The sequence below is a fragment of the Leopardus geoffroyi genome, chromosome B3, assembly GCF_018350155.1.
Source record: "Leopardus geoffroyi isolate Oge1 chromosome B3, O.geoffroyi_Oge1_pat1.0, whole genome shotgun sequence".
In the NCBI taxonomy this organism is placed as follows: Eukaryota; Metazoa; Chordata; class Mammalia; order Carnivora; family Felidae; genus Leopardus; species Leopardus geoffroyi.
The window spans coordinates 107,079,172-107,099,208 of NC_059337.1; the positions used below are offsets into that span (position 1 = coordinate 107,079,172).

Sequence of the window (20,037 nt, forward strand, 5' to 3'; positions counted from 1 at the left end):
AACATGTTTTTCTTGTCAAGGAATATTTGCTAATTTTCTATTGTGGCCTATATATGTTTTCTAATGTAAAGTGGTGAAGATTAAAGTAAAATTAATAATAATAACTAAAATAAGGAGTTGCCAATGGAGTCTTCCTGAGCTGAGTTTAATCCTGGCTTTACCCCTTACTAGCTGTGTGACTTTAGGAAAGTAATATACCTACTTGCTTTGAGCATCTCTTTCTTCTTCTATAAAAGTGGATAAAACCACATACCTTAGCGGGCTGTTATGAAGAATAAGCGAATTAACTCATACAAAACAACTTAGAACAGCAAATGGCGTATGACAGGTGTTGAATAATGGCTGCTATGAGCCCTACCAACTGTTTCAAACTATAGGCATTTGGACCCATCAGCTCTTCTAAGAGTGTAAGGATCTTAGAGACAGGACTATTTCAGATACTTCTTTATATCTGCTCATTACCCCACACTGTTTCATGTAATGTTCCATATGTTTACGTTTAATGGGTTATTATAATTATTTTGTTAGCATTCTGCTAACTTAGATTTTAAGTATATATGCTAGAGTAAAATGCTCTTTTAAATCCAAGAATGTGGTATGTCTTAATACCTTTATTGCAAGATTCATGGAAATCTTCTATTATTTATTACATGTTGTATCTATTAAAAAGTAAAATCAGAAGTTAGTCTTCAGTATATAAAGATTGCTGATTTCATTCTCCCTCCAGTAGCTTAAAAAAAAAAAAAAATGCGAGTACTCCTCCTTCAGTCATGTTTTGTCTTCCAGATTTTAAAGTAAGAGGCATCTGCATCCTGTAACAGAGAGACAGTAGCATGAATCACTCTCTCTGTATATTTACCCCAGTTTTGTTTGTTTTTTGTTTTGTTTGTTTTTACAAAAAAAAGCTATATCATTATTTTTCACTGTTAAGAATTCTTAGGGGCACATAGGCAGCTCAGTCAGTTAAGTGTCTGACTTCAGCTCAGGTCATGATCTCGCGGTTGGTGAGTTCAAGCCCCACGTCAGGCTCTGTGCTGACAGCTCAGACCCTAAAGCCTGCTTCAGATTCTGTGTCTCCCTCTCTCTCTCTCTGCCCCTCCCCCGCTCTCTCTCTCTCTCTTTCTCAAAAATAAATAAACATTAAAAAAATTAAAAAAAAAAAAAGAATCCTGGGCAAAGAAAACCTGGGCAAAGGCTTAAATTAGAATAGAAATCATAGTGAGAATTCTAGATCTACACAAACATATCTCTGTATCATATCTCCATATCTTAGTATCATTATCTCCTCTATCAGGTATAAACATCATTGATTAGCATCTGCTCATGCCATTTCTTAAATGCTGAAATCTCTATTATTACTCTTCTAGACCAGCATATCATACCTACACTAACTTGCCTTAATAAATACAAAGAATAGGTCAGGGTATTCAGGATTGAAGTATCTGACAGATAACTCTAAAATTATTTCTAGTTATTTCTAGTACATTGCTTAAAGAGTAAAACGAGGCAACCCAATAATCCTTGAGATGTGATATTTCATTTGGGAAGATACGCATTTACTACTTCCAAGAATTTGCACTAAGACAAAAAAAATATGTAACAATTCAGTGCAGCTATTGTTCTTGATCCTGGAAAATAATACATATTCATAAAAACAAAGTTCCAGACATAATGTTCCCACCCTAAACAATAGAAACAAACTCAAGTATTATCAACAAGTACATTTAGTTTGGGATAAGCTATACTGGCATTATCTTAACATAGATGCCTTAAAAGCAAATAGAAAATAATAGAAAAGAAGCAGGAGGAGAAAACCATTAAAAAAAAAAGTGAGGAACAATTTTTTAAAGTTTATGTGGTTTTACGTAAAGAATGAGGAATTTGATCTCAGAAATGGTCTTCAGAAATGAAAGGATGCCCAGTTTCTCATTAAAAAAAAAAGTGATTAGCAACAAGACCACGTAATGAGCAATATGTTAAAGATGGTGGTAAGAAGAGAAAGGCCATCATTTTAGCAAAGTCTAGATGTAATCGAATGCTTGACTTACTGAGTAATGCCTATATTTTACAGTTATATAATCTATAAAGAAAACAAATTCACATTCTTGTGGATGTCCCAAAGAGTACAACTATTATAATAGCACCAAAAGTCTAGTCCCGGTCCCCCCAACTCCCGCATCCCTCAAAAAAGTAATTTCTATAATGTATTCTTTCTCCACCCTATTGCTTAACTCTCTGATCTTTATCTATTAGTTAAATATCCTGCTACCATCAAAACAGAAACATTAACAGCTAATACTTAACAAGCAGGACATTCCAAGATGTGTTTTAAGGGCTTTCCATGTACTCACTTAATCTCTGTGACAATCCTATGACTAAGTGCATCATTAGTCTCCATTTTGTAGCTGGGGAGATTGACATAGAAAAGAAGTCTGAGACTGAGGGATGAGGTCATGGAACAGAGCTGGGATTTCAACCCAGGTAGCCTGGTAAGAGGCTCCATGATCTTAATCAGAGAGCTATCACCTCCCTAATACTGAGGACTTTCTTTCCCAACTCTTATCCATCACTGGGCACAATACCACTATACCAGCTGCCCTCCAAATTTGAAATTCAGATGTAAATCTTTGATGAAGCTCTACCTTTTTTTAAAAAGTTTTATTTAAGTAATCTCTGCACCCCCACATGGGTTTCAAACTCACAACTCCAAGATCAAGAGTCACATGCTCTTCATACTGAGCTAGCCAGGTGCCCCAGAAGTCCCACCTTTAGAACCAACCCACACCACCACATCCCAACATTACCAAAACACTTATAAATGGCTTGGTACCAAGCAAACTCGTCCATATTACAACTTCGTAGAAAATAAATAGCCCCTTCATTTTTCAAGCTCTGGACTTGGTGCATCATGGAAGTTTTATAACCTTTAAGTCTCTTTAAGCATTTTGTTTTATTTTTTTCACTAATTTATGTTCAGGATCCTTCAAAAATTGGGAACAAATTAAGTGCCTAACAATTTGTGGACTGCTTAAATAGTGGAAGGTTACATAATGATACATATGGTATGCTCCCACTGAATAATGCTCTTTATATATCAATCCCTGCTAACATTTCTAAAAGAACGTAGTAGTCATTGAAAATAATTTAACAATAAAAAACATCCACAGAAATAGCCTTTCTTTGCATAATCCTATCCATAATTTTTGGCTTAACTCATTACATTTTCTTGCTCTTCAAACATTAAATTCTTGTGATGGTCACAATTTTCTCAGAAATAGCTCATAATATTCCTCACTTAGCTGTAGGAATGAGTGCCAAAAGAATGAACAATCACCATATTTTTTCAGACATGGACATTTTGGTACATCTCATGTGCATAGTGCTTCCAGAATGAGGCCAAAGGAACCAGCACTACACAGAGAGAGTGCATGATTTTTCACTGCATGGTAAGTGCTTTGACAGAGTAAAGCACGGGCTGAGGCCTCATCCTGGAGAGAAACTGGAGGGGAGGCCATTATCATTCCAAGGAGATGGTACCAGGTAGGAATTTGTGATGAAAAACAGTGGAGAAAGAACACATACATTGGTCAATCAGTAAGTTTTTAGAAGATAAAATGACAATCTCTGATTTGAGTTTACCTTGTAGAAATTTCTAAGACCAGTAGTAATTTATAGTAAACCAACAGATATGCCTGGGGAACACAATACTTCTTATATCTTTCGTATTTATGTCATAAAGTTGATGCGGAGTAAGAAAAGTTTTCAAGCGCTCAAAAATTTCATACTTTCTACAAGACTGATATGTATTAAGAATTGTATAAATTGGTCTTACCAAACCTTTCTTAAAGTTCTCAATTCGTTTCTTCCCTAATATGTTGGTCAGCCACCAGGCCCAGGTTGGCATATATTGCCACAAATATGTTATTAATAAAAAAGGGTGATCCGCAATCCAAACTTCTTTCAAATCATTGGCCATGCTGATTAACATCAGCCGCACACAACGACTAGTCGCCATCTTGTGGTGCTGGGCTACATCAATGCCTATAGACTAAGAAAATGTTAAAAAAAAGTAAGTGAATGCTGAGTATTTATCCAAGATATTTCACAAAACTTTTTAGCTATAAAGGACTCAGAGGTCATGTAGTTGACGCTTTCACTGGGACCTCATGCCCCTTAGAAGACATCATTGGTACTGATGGGTGTCTATAAACTGTAATGTTTCAAAAAGCCTTAGACAAATCATACATGCCCAGATAAGATCATGCAGGCTAAATAAAAGATGAAGGTTCTTTGCTTTTATTTACATCCCCTTTAATTTAATGAAAATTATATATCAATTTAGCAATAAAGATTTTTAAATAAATTACTAATACATATATTTAGCAAATGAAATTCTATAAACCATGGAGTCCATAGTGAACAAATCTGGTGCTGCTAATCCAGTTAACACACTACCATTCTACAAATAAATAAACTGAAGCCCATAAAGGTAGTAACTCATCTGTGTTCACACAGATCATTAGCAGTAACCAGATCTTCCAAGTCACTTGATTCCCAAAACAGCGTGCTGCTTCTAGTTTACCTTACAGTCTCCACAGAAAATGTGAAAATATAAATCATATCTGTAAACATTTACACAGAAGCATAAACAGATTTATGTCTCAGCAGAAATTGATCTTCGTGGAGAAGGAGGAAAATTTCACGGTCTTTAGTGGGATTTTGTATCACTGGGTGATACTGGACTCATCGCAAGAAATTTGTCATCCACTTGGCAACTCACCATGTGCAGTCCAAGAGCTGAGGGAAGCACAGGTGTGTGGTCAGGCACAGGTGAAGCTAACCTAAAATTACTGCAGTCCAGCCAGGCTTTTTCTAAGCTCCTTCACCATAGCTCTTCTTTAAAATCCCAGTAAGATTTAATGTGCTAAAATTCAGCCACACAAATCCTTTCAATGTTGCTATAATTTGTGAAGTGATAGAAACTGAGTTTTTAAAATGTTGATAGCCCACATCATAGTGGATGTTATATAAGCAGTATCTTATCAACTTCTTTAGCCTTTATTAAAACTGAATGCCAAAGCACTAGCAGCTAAACTTAACAGCGTTCCTACTGCCATGAGTTAAGTTTTGCAAATAATTCATAACACAGTAACATGTTAGTGTAATATGTTAGAAAAAATTCTAAGCACAGTGATGCAATACCAATACATAACTACTAAAGCGTTCAAATTATTCTCCAACTAGAAGTTTTTTACCTTTGTGACTTCTCCAGACAGGGCATTCTTCACAATATTTGACTGCACAGGTCCTGGACAAATGTTAGAAACTACTATACCTGGGTATGCAGCAAGTTCAGTACGGAGGCAATTAAAAAAACCCTAATAGACCAAAAACAAAAAAAAAAACAAAAACAAAGAAAGAGGGCAACAAATAAAATTAAATACATGTATCTCATGTTTGCTATTAGCACGACATTACTTTTCTTCAACTTTTTATGTGGGACACTAGCACATTATCAAAATATGTTTTTAAATGCCAAGTAAAGGACAGGAAATCTCACTGGGCAAGTTTATTAAACATTTTTAACTCTAAGACAGGGCAATCTAGGGCGCCTGGGTGACTCCGTCGGTTAAGGGTCTGACTCCTGATTTCAGCGCAGGTCATGATCTCACGGTTTGTGGGATCGAGCCCCATGTCGTGCTCAGTGCTAACAGGGCAGAGCCTGCTTAGGATTCTCTTTCTCCCTCTCTTTCTGCCCCTCCGCTGCTCACATTCTCCTCTCCCTCTCCCTCCCTCTCTCTCTCTTTCCCTCTCAAAAATAACTAAACACTAGAAAAAAGACTGGGGGCAATTTAGAACAGGCATCCTCAGGCATCACCATCTTCTGGTAGGAATAATTGACACCTTCTGGCAGTGGTGGCTGACACCACGAGTTATGTATCACGGTAGGCACAGGACAGGGGAAAAACTATCCCCGGAGACTCTGCGACACCCTCCCCACACCAATCCCCATCTCCCTGCTTCTTTTATCCCTCAAAGCAGTCTCAAGTGCCACTGCTGGCGCAAGAGGGAGCAAGAGGGATTAAATACTTGACAGAAATTATCATAGAGGAAGAATTCAACTTTCTCTATTTATATGACTATTTTAACAGACAATTTGTTTCAGCATTTATTTTTAGGGTTAGCAAGCGAGTCCGTGGCTGGTTAAAAATGTAATAGGATTGCTTCCTCAATGACTTTCATAAAAACAAGCTAGACCCTCTAGACTTGAAGATACTGGCTACTTCTGAACAAATAGGGAGTAAACATCTACTTCCCCTCCTCTCTTTTCCTAAATTAGGAAATGTTCCAAGATTACATTGGTATCAGCTGAGATAAGTATTGAAAAGCCTAAACAGCTAATCTGGAGTGTGATCCAACATTAAAACAGTTACCAGCTCTTAATGCCAACCACTAACAAATAGCAGCTATAAGGGTTCACGCTGCCAGGGACCAACAAAGTGCCTGCCTCAGACGTACATGAAAAAAGTCTTTGTAAATCAATGAACTCTCGTATCCTTAACCTCTCTACAGCAAAAGAGGAGAGAGGACACCAAGAAAGCCAATACATCATGTTAAACCTCTCCTTGGGGTGCCTGGGTGGCTCAGTCGGTTAAGAGTCCGACTTCAGCTCAGGTCACGATCTCATGGTCCGTGAGTTCGAGCCCCGTGTCGGGCTCTGGGCTGATGGCTCAGAGCCTGGAACCTGCTTCCGATTCTGTGTCTCCCTCTCTCTCTGCCCCTCCCCTGTTCATGCTCTGTCTCTCTCTGTCTCAAAAATAAATAAACGTTAAAAAAATTAAAAAAAAAAAAAAAAAAAACCTCTCCTTGTCTGAAGTCACATCTAGTATAGTGTGTGAACTTTTCAGTGATAAATAAATTCACTCTATAGCTTGTTGGGAATCAGGGAAGGAAATGTGTTCTTCCAAAAGTACTTCCTAGTCCTAGTGTTCAGCTACTGGTTTAACTAACTGGAGTCTCAACCTGCCACACTGTATAACAGGATCAAATCCAGTAATAAAACAGTGAGTCCTGGAAGGCAGGCCAGATAGCTCAGGTTGCATTTTAGTGAAAGCACTCTGCATGTCAGGAAGATACTGGGCTGTCTTTCCTCATCCACCTGCCTGAGACTTGCCCATCTGCTCTGCAGGAAGTAACTACTACCCCATTACCAAATATGGGGAAATCATCAGTGTAGCAATCTGTTTCATCACTCTCCGCAACCGTCTCTCTCCACAGCAGAAAGAGGATACCCTGAAGAACCAAAGCTTCAGATCCTCATGAATCTATGAAGGCCATTCAGCTGTTGCATCTCATTATTCCAACAGCGAAACATTCCACTTACGCTGACTTTCAACAGCATTAATTATAAATTATGTGTCTCCTATTGGCCTTAGGATCTAATTTGTTCTATGTTACAGTTTAATAATATTTCTTCATATCCATTCTTAAGCCAATATTAAAAAGTCATTTGTTTCTATAGTCACAGCTAGTAAGTTATTGTAGCCCAAATCAAGCTTTCTCCCAGCCTCTGCCTTGACTGGATTTTCTTCTTTCAGTGAAGCCACAGTAAATAGGGTCAAGACTAGTCCCAGTAGGGATACGAAGCCCAGTCTAATCATCCAGCGGGGAGCTCCTACTTCTGACATGCAAATATATTTAGACTAGATAAAATAAATGCCAACTACAACGGGGAAGGAGAAAGAAGTCAGAGAAATGGGAAGGGTAAGTACATCAAGTGTGTGCGGAAGAAATGGGGGGTAGAGTTTCCATGAAGATGTGATAGAAATGAGGATGAGGGTGACATGTTGAGCAGACTATACAATTCTTTAGGGTGGGGACCATTTCTTATCTTTATATCCCCAGGATCCACTGCTATCCACAGCATGGCACAGTGTCGGTACTCAGTACATGTTTGCTGAATTAGGAAGAGGTGTGTGAGATTCAAGTCTTTTTTAGCATCTTCTGGGGATGTCCTCTACCCAAGGTCTCCTTGGGTCTCTCTTGCTGTTCCCCTACATCACTGCCCCGTTCCAATGACCTCTTGCAGTGATGGCCGTATCTCCCATATACATATTTAGATCAGAGCTGAGTTTGAGCAGTCTTACCCGGAGAGCATGTTTGCTGGCACAATATCCAGTAGAAAGGGGCGCAGATATGATACCCTGGAGGCTATTCACAGTAACAATCTTTCCTTGTTTCCTCTCGATCATGTGAGGCAGAACACACATTGTCAAGGACAGCGTCCCTAAGTAGTTAAGCTCTATTAGCTCCTTGAAGACGTCCAGGCTGGTCTCCACAAACAAAGAACGCTGAGATCTTCCAGCATTGTTGACCAGAATGTCGACCTAGTTAAATAAAATCAGAAAAGGGGCACTTTGGGGATGACCTGTAAATGGACTGATACAATTCTTAGGGATGGCTGGTTATATTGTTAACTTGAAGAATCATTGGAATGGAATGGTGAATTTCCAGCAGTCAGCAATAAAGAGATAAAATAAAAACCACAATTCACCTACGGAATTAATTTCCCATCATAAAAATAAAAGGCACAGTGAATTTTTATCTTCTTTTGTTCTACATGAAGGAATTAGTACTTAGTAAGGTATGGAAAGTACTAATTACATAAATCCAAAGACTTAAAGTATAAAAGACTCATGGGCATTGATCTCACTGCATGGACCCATTTGCCTAAAACCCTTTAAATGACAGCACACAAAGAAGGGAATCTCTTTTGTAGCTACCTATTTCAAAGCAAGACTTACCAATTCAAAATGGCTACTTACTTTACCAAACTCCTGGAGGACCATTTTGGTAGCCGCCTCATGGGAACTTCTGTCAGTCAGGTCAAGTGGCAAAACGAGTATATCTTTGTCTTTTAAATTGCCAATCTCTAAATAAAGACATTTAAAAATTAGTGCAGAAGTTGTAAGATAGTCCAATCAAGCTTCTGGCTACTTGGTGTTAAGTTTAATACCCACCCTATAACTGGACTTGGCAAAAACTCATTTCTGAGTGGCCTGGTGGAAGAATTTCTCTCAGTGACCAAGAGGACTGGCAGTAATAAGGCAATATCTAATCAGACAAAAAGCTGGCTGGGTACACAGGAAGTAGTATGGCTCTCTTCAACTTGAATACGGATAGTCTAACATTGGAACAGATACTACAAGAAACCATGATTATACTACAAGCTAAAAAAAAAAAAATTAGAGCTTTTTCTTTAGAAGTACAGAGATATATTTGTTTCATTATAGGCTCAGAAAGTATAGTTGCTCTTTTACACACATTAAAACATAAAAACAATTTATGCTTCACATTAGTAAGACATTCAGAGTTAACCCAGTCACATGACACACAGAAGCTTCCTTCCAGACAAGGATTCAGGGATGCAAACATGGAACAGGACACCCTCAAATTGCCAATCGAGAAACATGTTGGCCCTTTCTGTCACTACTCATCAAAAGAGTACGTTTTGAAATACAACCAGTAAAGCCAATAAGAAAGGCAGGTAGAGAAAATAAACAAGGTACAAAGGTGTTATGGACAAACTGTTAAGCTGTGAAACATCAACTGTTTTAAAAAAGAAATGGAAATGCTTGCACCAGTGATCTGACAGATAAAAGGAAAAGTCAGCCTTAGTCTAGCAGACACATGCTGACATGGTTCATTTCTGCCAGTACAGGACTTGCAAGTCTCAACAGCCAGAGGAAGTGTCCCAGTGCAAAGCATAAGAGGCCTCTGAAGGCAATATTGTGAAAGAGGCCTTGTGGCCTTGCTACTGACTCTCTTTTCTGCATGGTTAACTCCATCAGCAAACTGAAAGAAAATTGCTTCAAGAATGACAGGTAGAGAAATGACCCAAAGAATGGTCTGCTTGAAAATTCAAAATTATCTCATTTTAGGTACTGTTTCATGACAAATGATAACTTGTTTTCTTTTTTTTTTTTTTAATGTTTATTTATTTTTGAGACAGAGAGAGACAGAGCATGAGCAGGGGAGGGGCAGAGAGAGAGGGAGACACAGAATCTGAAACAGGCTCCAGGCTCTGAGCTGTCAGCACAGAGCCCGATGCGGGGCTCAAACTCACGGACCGCGAGATCGTGACCTGAGCCGAAGTCGGACGCTTAACTGACCAAGCCACCCAGGCGCCCCTGATAACTTGTTTTCAAGTGAACACATCTATACCAAAACCTAAACCAAAAAAAAAATTAAAAATAAATAAAAATTTAAAAAAAATTAACATTGTTGCTCCCTATATGAATATTACCTCAAGCTGCATTTTAAAACCTAATTCAATTCCTGTTCTTTCACTTTTTTTGTTCTTTCATTTTTATAACAAAAATCTTACAGTGTCCCATATGACTTTAATATCTGCTATTTCAGCAAAATGAAGAAGGTTCCTTTCTAGTTGAATTTCTATGGTTACACACATGAATGCCATATATAAGAACCAAACTGTTCTTTCTCTAAGACAAAAGTATAAAGTACGTGGTCACTGAAAATCCACCAGCATTCGGGGTGCCTGGGTGGCTTAGTTGGTTAAGCGCCCAACTTCAGCTCAGGTCATTATCTCACAGTTCCGTGAGTTTGAGCGCCACATTGGGCCTTGTGCTGACAGCTCAGAACCTGGAGCCTGTTTCGGATTCTGTGTCTCCCTCTCTCTCTCTGCTTCTCCCCTGCTCTCTCTCTCTCTCTCTCTCTCTCTCTCAAAAATAAATAAACATTAAAAAAAAAAAAGAAAATTCACTAGCATTTAAAAGAATTCGTGATCAGTCTCTAATATCAAGAGTCAGCACAAAATAAAAATAGAAGGCACACGCAGATCAATGGAACAAAATAGAAAATTCAGAAGTAAATCCACAATTACATGGTCAATTGATCTTTGACAAAACAAGAAAGAATATCCAATGGGAAAAAAACAGTTTCTTCAACAAATGGTGTTGGGAAAACTGGACAGCAACATGCAAAAGAATGAAACTGGACCACTTTCTTACACCATACACAAAAATAAATTCAAAATGGATTAAAGACCTAAATGGGAGACATGAAACAATCAAAATCCTAGAAGGGGATACAGGCAGTAACTTCTCTGACATCAGCTGCAGCAACTGTTTTCTAGATAGGTCCCCTGAGGCAAGAGAAAGGAAACAATGGCAAAAATAAACTATTGGAACTACATCAAAATAAAAAGCTTCCATACAGCCAAAGAAATAATCAACAAAACTAAAAGGCAACTAAAAGAATGAGAGAAGATATTTGCAAATGACATATCCAGTAAAGGGCTAGTATCCAAAATATATAAAGAACTTACAAAAACTTAACCCCAACAAAACAAATAAATCAATTAAAAAAGGGGTAGAATTTGCAATGATGTGGGTAGAGCTACAGAGTATTATGCTAAGGAAAATACATCAGTTAGAGAAAGGCAAATACCACATGATTTCACTCATATGTGAAATTTAAGAAACAAAACAAACAAGTATAGGGAAAAAAGAGAGAGAGAGGCAAACAAAGAAATAGACTCTTTTATAGAGAATAAATTGATGGTTACCAGAGGGGAGGGAGTGGAGGGATGCGTTGAATAGGGGATGGGGATTAAGGAGTGCACTTGTGATGAGCATCAGATGATGTATGTGTTAATCACCATACTGTACACCTGAAACTACTATAACACTGTATGTTAACTAACTAGAAGTAAAATAAAAACTTAAAAAAAAAAGAAGAAGAAGAAAAGTAGAAAGGCATCAGAAAAGAAAAGGAAGGGGCAAGAGCGGCTACTGAAGAGATGCCCAAAGAAAGAGGATTTGGATCTAAGCATTTGGAGTATCTGGAACCAGAGCAGATAATATGCCCAGGAAAATCCCACTCTTAACTTCTAAAAATCTCAAAATTGTATTTGAATGTGAATTCTGGTTGATTTCCAGGAAGTTGCTGTGGTTTTAGATTTACTCACCAAGGCACCTTCTCTTCACCCTTTCCAGCTCCTGCACTCTTCTGGCTGACAGCACAAGGGAGACTCCTAGTTTAGACAGCTGGTAAACCAGCTCTTCACCGATCCCGCTCGATGCTCCAGTCACCCATACCACCATATCGGTCAGCTCCCATTCTAGTGAGAAATAAGGGCAGATTGAGGGCAGAAACTAAGCTCTGGCTTACACCCATACATCAAAGATTACCAAAAAGACAGTCTTAAACAATACCACAAAATATGAAGACATAATGTGCGGAGTTTAAAAATTCCAATAGCCTAGGGGTGCCTGGGTGGCTCAGTCAGTTGAGTATCTGACTCTTGATTTTGACTCATGTCATGATTCCAGGGTTGTGGGATCCAGCCCCACATAGGGCTCCACACTCAGCATAGAGCCTGCTTGGGATCTTCTCTCTCTCTCTCTCACTCTCTCCCTCTCTTTCCTCCACCATCTGCCCCTCTCCCCTGCTTGTACACTCTCTCTAAAATAAAAAAAACTGTTTTTTCACTATCCTATATTTATGGGCTTGATTCTGGTGATGTTCTCACAGGTATATACCTACCTCAAATTCACTGAGTTGTATATTTTAAATATGTAGTTTTTATGCTACTCATACCTCAATAAAATGATATAACTTTTTTTAATTAAACATCCTCAGAAAGCACCTCCTACCTAATTTTTTTTAAAAAAGCATGAATACAAATATATTAGTAACAGTTATCAACACATTGTATTATATATTCCCGACTCTTGGGTGAGTTTTCCTGACTTAACTCTAGGATAAGCCTTATAACTTGATGATCTGACTCTATTTATTTATGTATTCAATTGAGGCTCTATTTATTTATGTATTCAATTGAGAATTGAGAATTATGTTTTCAATTGAGAAAAATTAGTCTAAGTGAATAAAAAGTCTATCTGAATTGCTTTCTCACTTCCTTATCCATGAAATGAGGGATTCAGATAAAGATGATCACTAAAGGTCCCATCCAGTTCTGAATTCTATTATTTTAATTTCTTGCAATGGAGGTATTGATGATGAATCTGAATATACCAAGCTCTACTCTAAGGTATGGTGGTATCATTCTGGATTTTTGTTTTCCTCATTTGTCAATCATATCTGATGCCTATCAATTAAAAGTCACTTTATAAAAGTGCTTGCTCCTCAAATGCCTGAGCTTTCTTCTTGGAGAATAACAGTTCACCCAAGATTAAATGCACACGATAGAGAAATGAAATGCTGTACTCTGCTTGCCCAATCATGTTCTTGTGAAAAACTATAAAACTGTTACAGCTCTAAAGCAAAGAGGAGTGGTTTATTCTTCTTTCCTCCAATGAAAAGCTTATTTGCACTGCAGGACATGAGAGCCACTGTCTATCTGAATTGCAGGGGAGGAGCTAGATGTACCTGGGCTTTTTTTTTTTTTTTTTTTAAGTTTATTTATTTATTTTGAGGGAGACAGAGAGAGAGAGAGAGAGAGAGAGAGAGAGCACGCGCATGCACGTGCACACCAGCAGGGGAGGGGAAAAGAGAGAGGGAGAGAGACAGAATCCCAAGCAGGCTCAGCGCTGTCAGCACAGAGCCCAAAGTGGGGCACCAACCCACGAGCTATGAGATCATGACCTGAGCTGAAGTCAAGAGCTTGATGCTCAACGACTGAGTCACCCAGGTGCCCCACACACCTCTGATTTTAGATCATAAACATTAAAATCAGGAAATCAGTTTACTGTTTTAGTCAAACAAGTCTAAAACCTAACTGTCGGGTTAACAGTACGAGCTCTGATTTTAGATCATAAACATTAAAATCAGGAAATCAGTTTACTGTTTTAGTCAAACAAGTCTAAAACCCAACTGTCGGGTTAACAGTACGAGCTCTGGACTGCCAGGGTTCAAATCCCGGGTCCATCACACACAGCAGTGAAATGCCCCCATGTGAGAACTTGGTGCCTTAATGTTCACAACTGGAAAACTGGATTAATAACAAAACCTCCCTCAAAGCATTGTTGAGAAAAGTAAGTTAGTAAGTAAAGTACCCCGAGCAGTATCTGACATATACTCAGTGCTTAATAAAATGTCAACTCATTATTGCTAAAAGTGTTTAACAAATAGACTTTTCAGCAGCAAAACATAGAATATTCACCCAATAATGTATGTTCTAATTTCTCTAGCAAGGGGCAATGGGGTTACTAACTATAAAGGCTTTATATGTTTTTATTATTCCCTATGTGCTTAAACACATTACCTTATTAAAACCCTTACAAGAAATTCATGAAATAAGAATTATCTCAATTTTATAAAAAAGGAAGCTGAGGATTACAGACATTAATTTACCTCACTAGACTGTAAATTCCCTTAAAACTGGGACCCTATCTGCCTTGTTCACTATTCAGTGCCTAGCACAGAGACTGGAATATAGAAAGAACTCCATCAATAACTATTCAGTAAACACCCAATAACCCTAGGAGAGCTGGGACATAAACCCAGGTACAGGGCCACCAGGGTGGTTCAGTCAGTTAAGCATCCAACTCTTGATACCAGCTCAGGTCATGATCTCACTGTTCATGAGTTCAAGCACCTCATCAGGCTCTCTGCTGACAGAGCGGAACCTGCATGGCATTCTCTATCTCCCTCTCTCCCTCCCTCAGTGGTGGTCTCTCTTGCACGTACGCTCTTTCTCTCTCTCAAAATAAATAAATAAGCTTTAAAAAAAATCCCAGGTACATTTAGCTCCAAAGTCCACACCCTGACCACTAGCCTATGGTGCTCACATTTTAAAATGATCAATATTTTATTTCTTTTTTTTTTTTTTTAGTTTATTTATTTATTTTGAGACAGAGGGAGAAAGAATGCCAAGCAGGCTCTGTGCCGTCAGCACAGAGCCAGATATGGGGCTCGATTTTACAAACTGTGAGAATATGATCAATATTTTAAAACCCAACTGTTTCTTAGCCATTCAAGAAACTATAGCTTGTCTTCAGTTAAAAGGTTTCATGTAAATATCTGAACTAAGGTTGCAACCATCCTGAATACTATGTCTAGGCTGTAATTCTTTCCCATCACATGATGTACTTTTACGGAAATGCACAAGCGAGAACTTCATCAGGAATGGTAGAGTGTATATTCAGATAATAATCATCTACTCACTCACTGACTACTCACTGTTCCAAAGTTCTGCAATACTCAGTCTACAGGGTGACTCTAGTTGTTTGTAACTATTTACTAACTTGCATAGAATAAAAATTTCTCCATTTTCACACCAATAAGCAAATATTACTTAAAACCAACAATGAAAACCCCTTAGCTCAGGTGTACCTTAGTACACCTGCACTTCTGGCCCCTTTCTTCCCACCATGGAGAGGAAAACTTTTGTATTTAGCACCAACTCTTGTTTACCAATTCCACAGAATATAGCATAAATCATGGTCTCCCCTACAGAGTCTCTGAAAGCAGATCCTCAGAGCTGGAAGGAAACTTAGCAGTTCAACCCCCAACCCAGTTTGAGAATTCTCTCAAAGCGCAGACTAATGTCTACTTAATTCCCTCACAGAATGAGGAAGCTAGTTATCTCCAAAGCACCCCCTCCTTTTTAGACTAGTCTAATCATTCAAGGGGGGGGCAAGGATTTTTTTTTTTTTGAGAGACAGAGAGAGAGAAAGAAAAGAGAGAGCATGAGAAGGGAAAAGGGGCACAGGGAGATAGAGAGAATCTTAAACAGGCTCCACGCTCAGCACAGAGCCCCACACAGGGCTCGTTCCCATGACCCTTGGATCATGACTGAGCTGAAATCAAGAGCTGGATGCTCAACTGACTGAGCCACCCAAGCATCCCAAGGATTCTTTCTTCTACTGTGATATACCTTCAATTTCTGCTACCCAGCAGCAGTCAGCAGAAGTTCTGCCTTGTGGTAACAGAAAGAATAAATCAGGCCTGCCTCACACATGACAATCCCTTGTATATTGAAGACAGCTGACGTGTCTTCCCTAAATCGTCTCATCATCTCTTGCTTCTCTAAGGCTAAACACCTCCAGTGTCTATGACCTTCCCTCAGATGACATGGCCTCAGGTTTCCTCACTCTTTGGCTCACACCCCACTGCACAAACTCTAGCTGGTCAATGTTCCTATTGAAGAGAACTAGCTGCAGAAGGATCCAGGATTCCCGTGGGGTCTGGACAATGGCTGGTTGAGCCACTGCAGTATCCCCAGTGTGCAACACAGAGGCCAGCACAGACAAGCCTTTATTCAGGAGACATCTGTTGTGGACTGCTATTCGTTGCTTCAGGGACTACACGTCTCCCAGGCTTGCCTAATCTTTTCTGGCAGTCATTTCACAGTTCACTCCTATCGAGGTTACTGCCAACAAAAACCCGAGTTTTCCCCAGATGTGCTGCTGCTGGAAACTTTTCCTGCTCTGGACTTGTGCCATGGATTTTTCTGGATCTATGTGCAGTATCTATGATTAGTCGCCCTTAGATTTCACCATGTAAGATATACGCTTGGGAACATGGAGAGTTTCTTTAGGAGGATATGTGAAAGCAGAAATGTTGGTTGCCTCCAGAGAGGCATACTTGGTGGCTGGGGGCAACTTTTCACCATAAGTCCTTTTGTATCTTTATTTTCTTTTAAGTTTATTTATTTATTTTTGAAAGACAGAGAGCGCAAGTGGGGGCAGGGCAGAGAGAGAGAGGGAGAGAGAGAATCCCAAGCAGGTTCCACACTGTCAGTCAGGAGCCCAATGTGGGGCTCGAACTCATACACCGTGAGATCGTGACCCAAGCAGAAACCAAGAGTTGGATGCTTAACCAACTGAGCCACCCAGGTGCCCCTCCTTTTGTATCTTTAAATTCTGTAGTATATAAGAATATTGTCTATTTTTTAAAGTGACAAAAATAATAAACCTATGGAGAAGACAAGGAGGATTTATTTAAAAAATTTTTTTTTTTTTTTTTTTTTACCTTAATAGAGTCTGCCTATCTTTCCAATCTAAACCGTTTTGGGAACCTGATGGGAACCTGAGTGTATCTCCATGTTCCTTTAAGTTTGTTTCATTATCACCAGCCCCCAACCTCCAGTAGTCTTTCTAGTCATTTTTTTCTTAAAAACTCCCCCAGGGGCGCCTGGGTGGCTCAGTCGGTTAAGCGTCCGACTTCGGCTCAGGTCATGATCTCACGGTCCGTGAGTTCGAGCCCCGCGTCGGGCTCTGTGCTGACAGCTCAGAGCCTGGAGCCTGTTTCCGATTCTGTGTCTCCCTCTCTCTCTGCCCCTCCCCCGTTCATGCTCTGTCTCTCTCTGTCTCAAAAATAAGTAAACATTAAAAAACTCCCCCAATGAAATTGTAACTCCAGATACACTGTGTACCTCACATATATCTGTGCTTTATACATAAAAGGAGTTCTAGAAAGCTTACTCTTCAGTCAATGCAGGTTTAAGAATGACTAAATTTAAAAATGAAGTTAAAAGTTAAATTAAAATTTAAAATTTAAGGGGCGCCTGGGTGGCGCAGTCGGTTAAGCGTCCGACTTCAGCCAGGTCACGATCTCGCGGTCCGGGAGTTCGAGCCCCGCGTCAGGCTCTGGGCTGATGGCTCAGAGCCTGGAGCCTGTTTCCGATTCTGTGTCTCCCTCTCTCTCTGCCCCTCCCCCGTTCATGCTCTGTCTCTCTCTGTCCCAAAAATAAATAAACGTTGGAAAAAAAAAAAAATTAAAAAAAAAAAAAAATTTAAAATTTAAAAGCCATCACCATTTAACATTACAACTTTATTTGCTGAATAACTTTTAATGTGATTTATTTACTTAGATAAATAACAATGTATCAAATTAATATGCAAATTAGTCAATTATACAAGTAAATAATAATAGCAATGTAATTAAATGCATCTTAAAATCCTTCAAAACTATTTTTCCAGCCAAAGTAAAACACTGAAAAAATTAAGTGAATTTCTTAAAAATTATTTTTGATCACCTTAACTTTCAGTTTTTGCTTGATATGCGATAACCTGTAATTTAACTAGCTATTAGATATTCATTCAGACATTGTCTCAACGTTTTCCCTTTTCAGCACTTGACATGACTAATGGATCAAATAACTTCTACAGAATTAAGTTTTAAAAACAAATTATTTGTATGTAATTCTCAAAGTCCAAGTTAACATAAAAGCACTCAGGATCAAATGTAAATATCCACAAAGTAGCCACAAGGCAGCCATCAGGCAAGAGAAGGTCTGATCAAAAGAGGGTCTGACAATCCCAGCCATCTATCTGCCTGCCACACGTTGACTTTGCACAGGTGTAGTGTATTTTCCATGAACTCAATAATGTCAGCACTCCAGATGTTATACCCAAGAAAATGCAACGACAGAAATGAAATACTAAGGAATAAGATTTTGTCAGGTACAGTTGAGCTTTGAAGGGACACAAAACACTGTACCATCTAAGTTTTTGTTGGTTGGTTGGTTGGTTTGTTGTTGGTCCTCAAGAACCTGTTTTGACATCCTTGAAAGCCATATGGCTCCCCTTCCCTCCCAGACCCGTTTTGAAAGCAAAGTCTATCTTCTGAACTGCTAGCTATCACTTCCAAGTAAACTTCCTCACGTGCTTTTTGGGTATTTTCACACAGGAAACTAGGTCCAGGGAAAGCCCACTTCCCTGAACCCTTATGGATCCAAAGCCTAGCTCTGGCTGGGTCATTTAATGTCTCTGAATATTGGTTTCCCTACCTGGAAAATAAGATCAATAACGCCTGCTTTGTAAGTCTCTGTAAAGGCTGGAGGTCGCGTGTGTAAAGGGCGGTGCCTTTGTTTTTAGCGCAAAGAATGCAGTAGTAAACGACGACCAAATTTCAAGCAGGGCACAGATGAAAGTGGGATAGGCAGAATGCCCCTCAATGTGCCTGTAATGATCTATCTCGGGGCAAAATGCCAATCCAGGTCTTTCTAGGGGGATAAGTAGGTAGGTACGTAACTCCGGGTTATTTCATTTTATTTCACAACTCAGAATGAGGGAACAACTTCAGGATATAGAAAAACCGAGCTCTAGTTCTCGAAAGGAGGCTCCCGTACAAACTCAGGGGACTGGCAGTGTTTCTCGGTATCGTCGTCCGCGCACGCAGCAGCAGAAACCCTGGGAGCCTGATTAAGAACTTCAGCACTCAGGGCGCCCCGCCCATTCCAGCGCCCTCTGATTTTGGCAACCAGGCGTGTCCTCCTCCCTGACCCGGACGAAAGACAAAGGGGCAGACCCGCCTTCTGGGCCCCGGCTTTTTCCTCCCCCACCGGCAGTCCCAGGGAAAGGCGCGGAAGCTCCACGCCACCCAGAGGGAGGCGGGGACAGCGGGGACGGGCGCCCGGAGCCCGACCTCCCACTCTGGAGGCGCGGCTGCGGTCCTCACCTGGGCGTCGCCCCTGCCACTCGGCCCACAGCAGGGTCAGGTCGCCATCCGCCCGCAGGAAGCGCAGCAGCTGCACCACGAGCGCGAGAAGCGCGCACAGCGCCAGCAGCCAGAGCAGCAACTCCCAGCTCATCGCGGCCGCGCAAGCCCGGCCCTGCCTGGGGAAACACAGAACCCGTACGAGCAGCGGCGCGGCGCACGGAAATCGGCCCGGCCGCCTCCTCGCGGGCCGGAGAGCCGCACTGCCCCGGCTCCGCCCAGAGAGTGGACAGGAGGGAGGGGCGGTCTGGGCGCGCCGCACCACCCGGCTGGGAGCCGCGCCCCGGGCCGCGTGGAGGGGGCGGGAAAAGCCCGCACGCCCCGCCCAGTGCCCCGTGCTCCGCAACTGCTGAGCCTGCTTCGCCTGCGTGTACGCCTAAGGAAGGGTTGCTGCTGAGACGCCAGGCGTGGGTGACTTAAAGACTCGGCGGTACTGCTGTTACTACCGTAGCCACAAGGTTTGTAATAATCAAGAAGGATTCTTTAACAGTTGTTTTGAGGGGATATAGTTCCAAGTCTCGGGTTGTGTCAAAAGGAAGAGCACAAAGAGTCCAACCTATGAATGCGACTTCCTCCGTCCTCATCTTTCTTAACTAAATAAACCCA

The 20,037-nt window shown here is 40.4% G+C and overlaps 1 protein-coding gene across 1 annotated transcript; it reads right to left on the minus strand.

Moving 5' to 3' along the window:
* Positions 1–591: 591 nt before the first annotated feature.
* On the minus strand, positions 592–19,726 carry DHRS7 (dehydrogenase/reductase 7). Its single transcript, XM_045451147.1, has 7 exons — positions 19,393–19,726; positions 11,993–12,145; positions 8,826–8,932; positions 8,148–8,387; positions 5,256–5,378; positions 3,833–4,048; positions 592–812 (listed from the first exon to the last, which is right to left on the minus strand). The coding sequence occupies exons 1-7, from the start codon at positions 19,523–19,525 to the stop codon at positions 765–767; spliced, it is 1,020 nt and encodes a 339-aa protein (XP_045307103.1). The 5' UTR covers positions 19,526–19,726; the 3' UTR covers positions 592–764.
* Between the last annotated feature and the right edge of the window lie 311 nt (positions 19,727–20,037).

Coding starts and splice junctions, on each gene's coding strand:
- DHRS7 (XM_045451147.1), bottom strand. CDS start 19,525: ATGAGCTGGGAGTTGCTGCTCTGGCTGCTGGCGCTGTGCGCGCTTCTC. Junction 8,933..11,992: donor GGTGAAGAGAAGGTGCCTTG/GTGAGTAAATCT, acceptor GTCTTTATTTAG/AGATTGGCAATTTAAAAGAC. Junction 5,379..8,147: donor CCAGCAAACATGCTCTCCGG/GTAAGACTGCTC, acceptor TTGGTCTATTAG/GGTTTTTTTAATTGCCTCCG.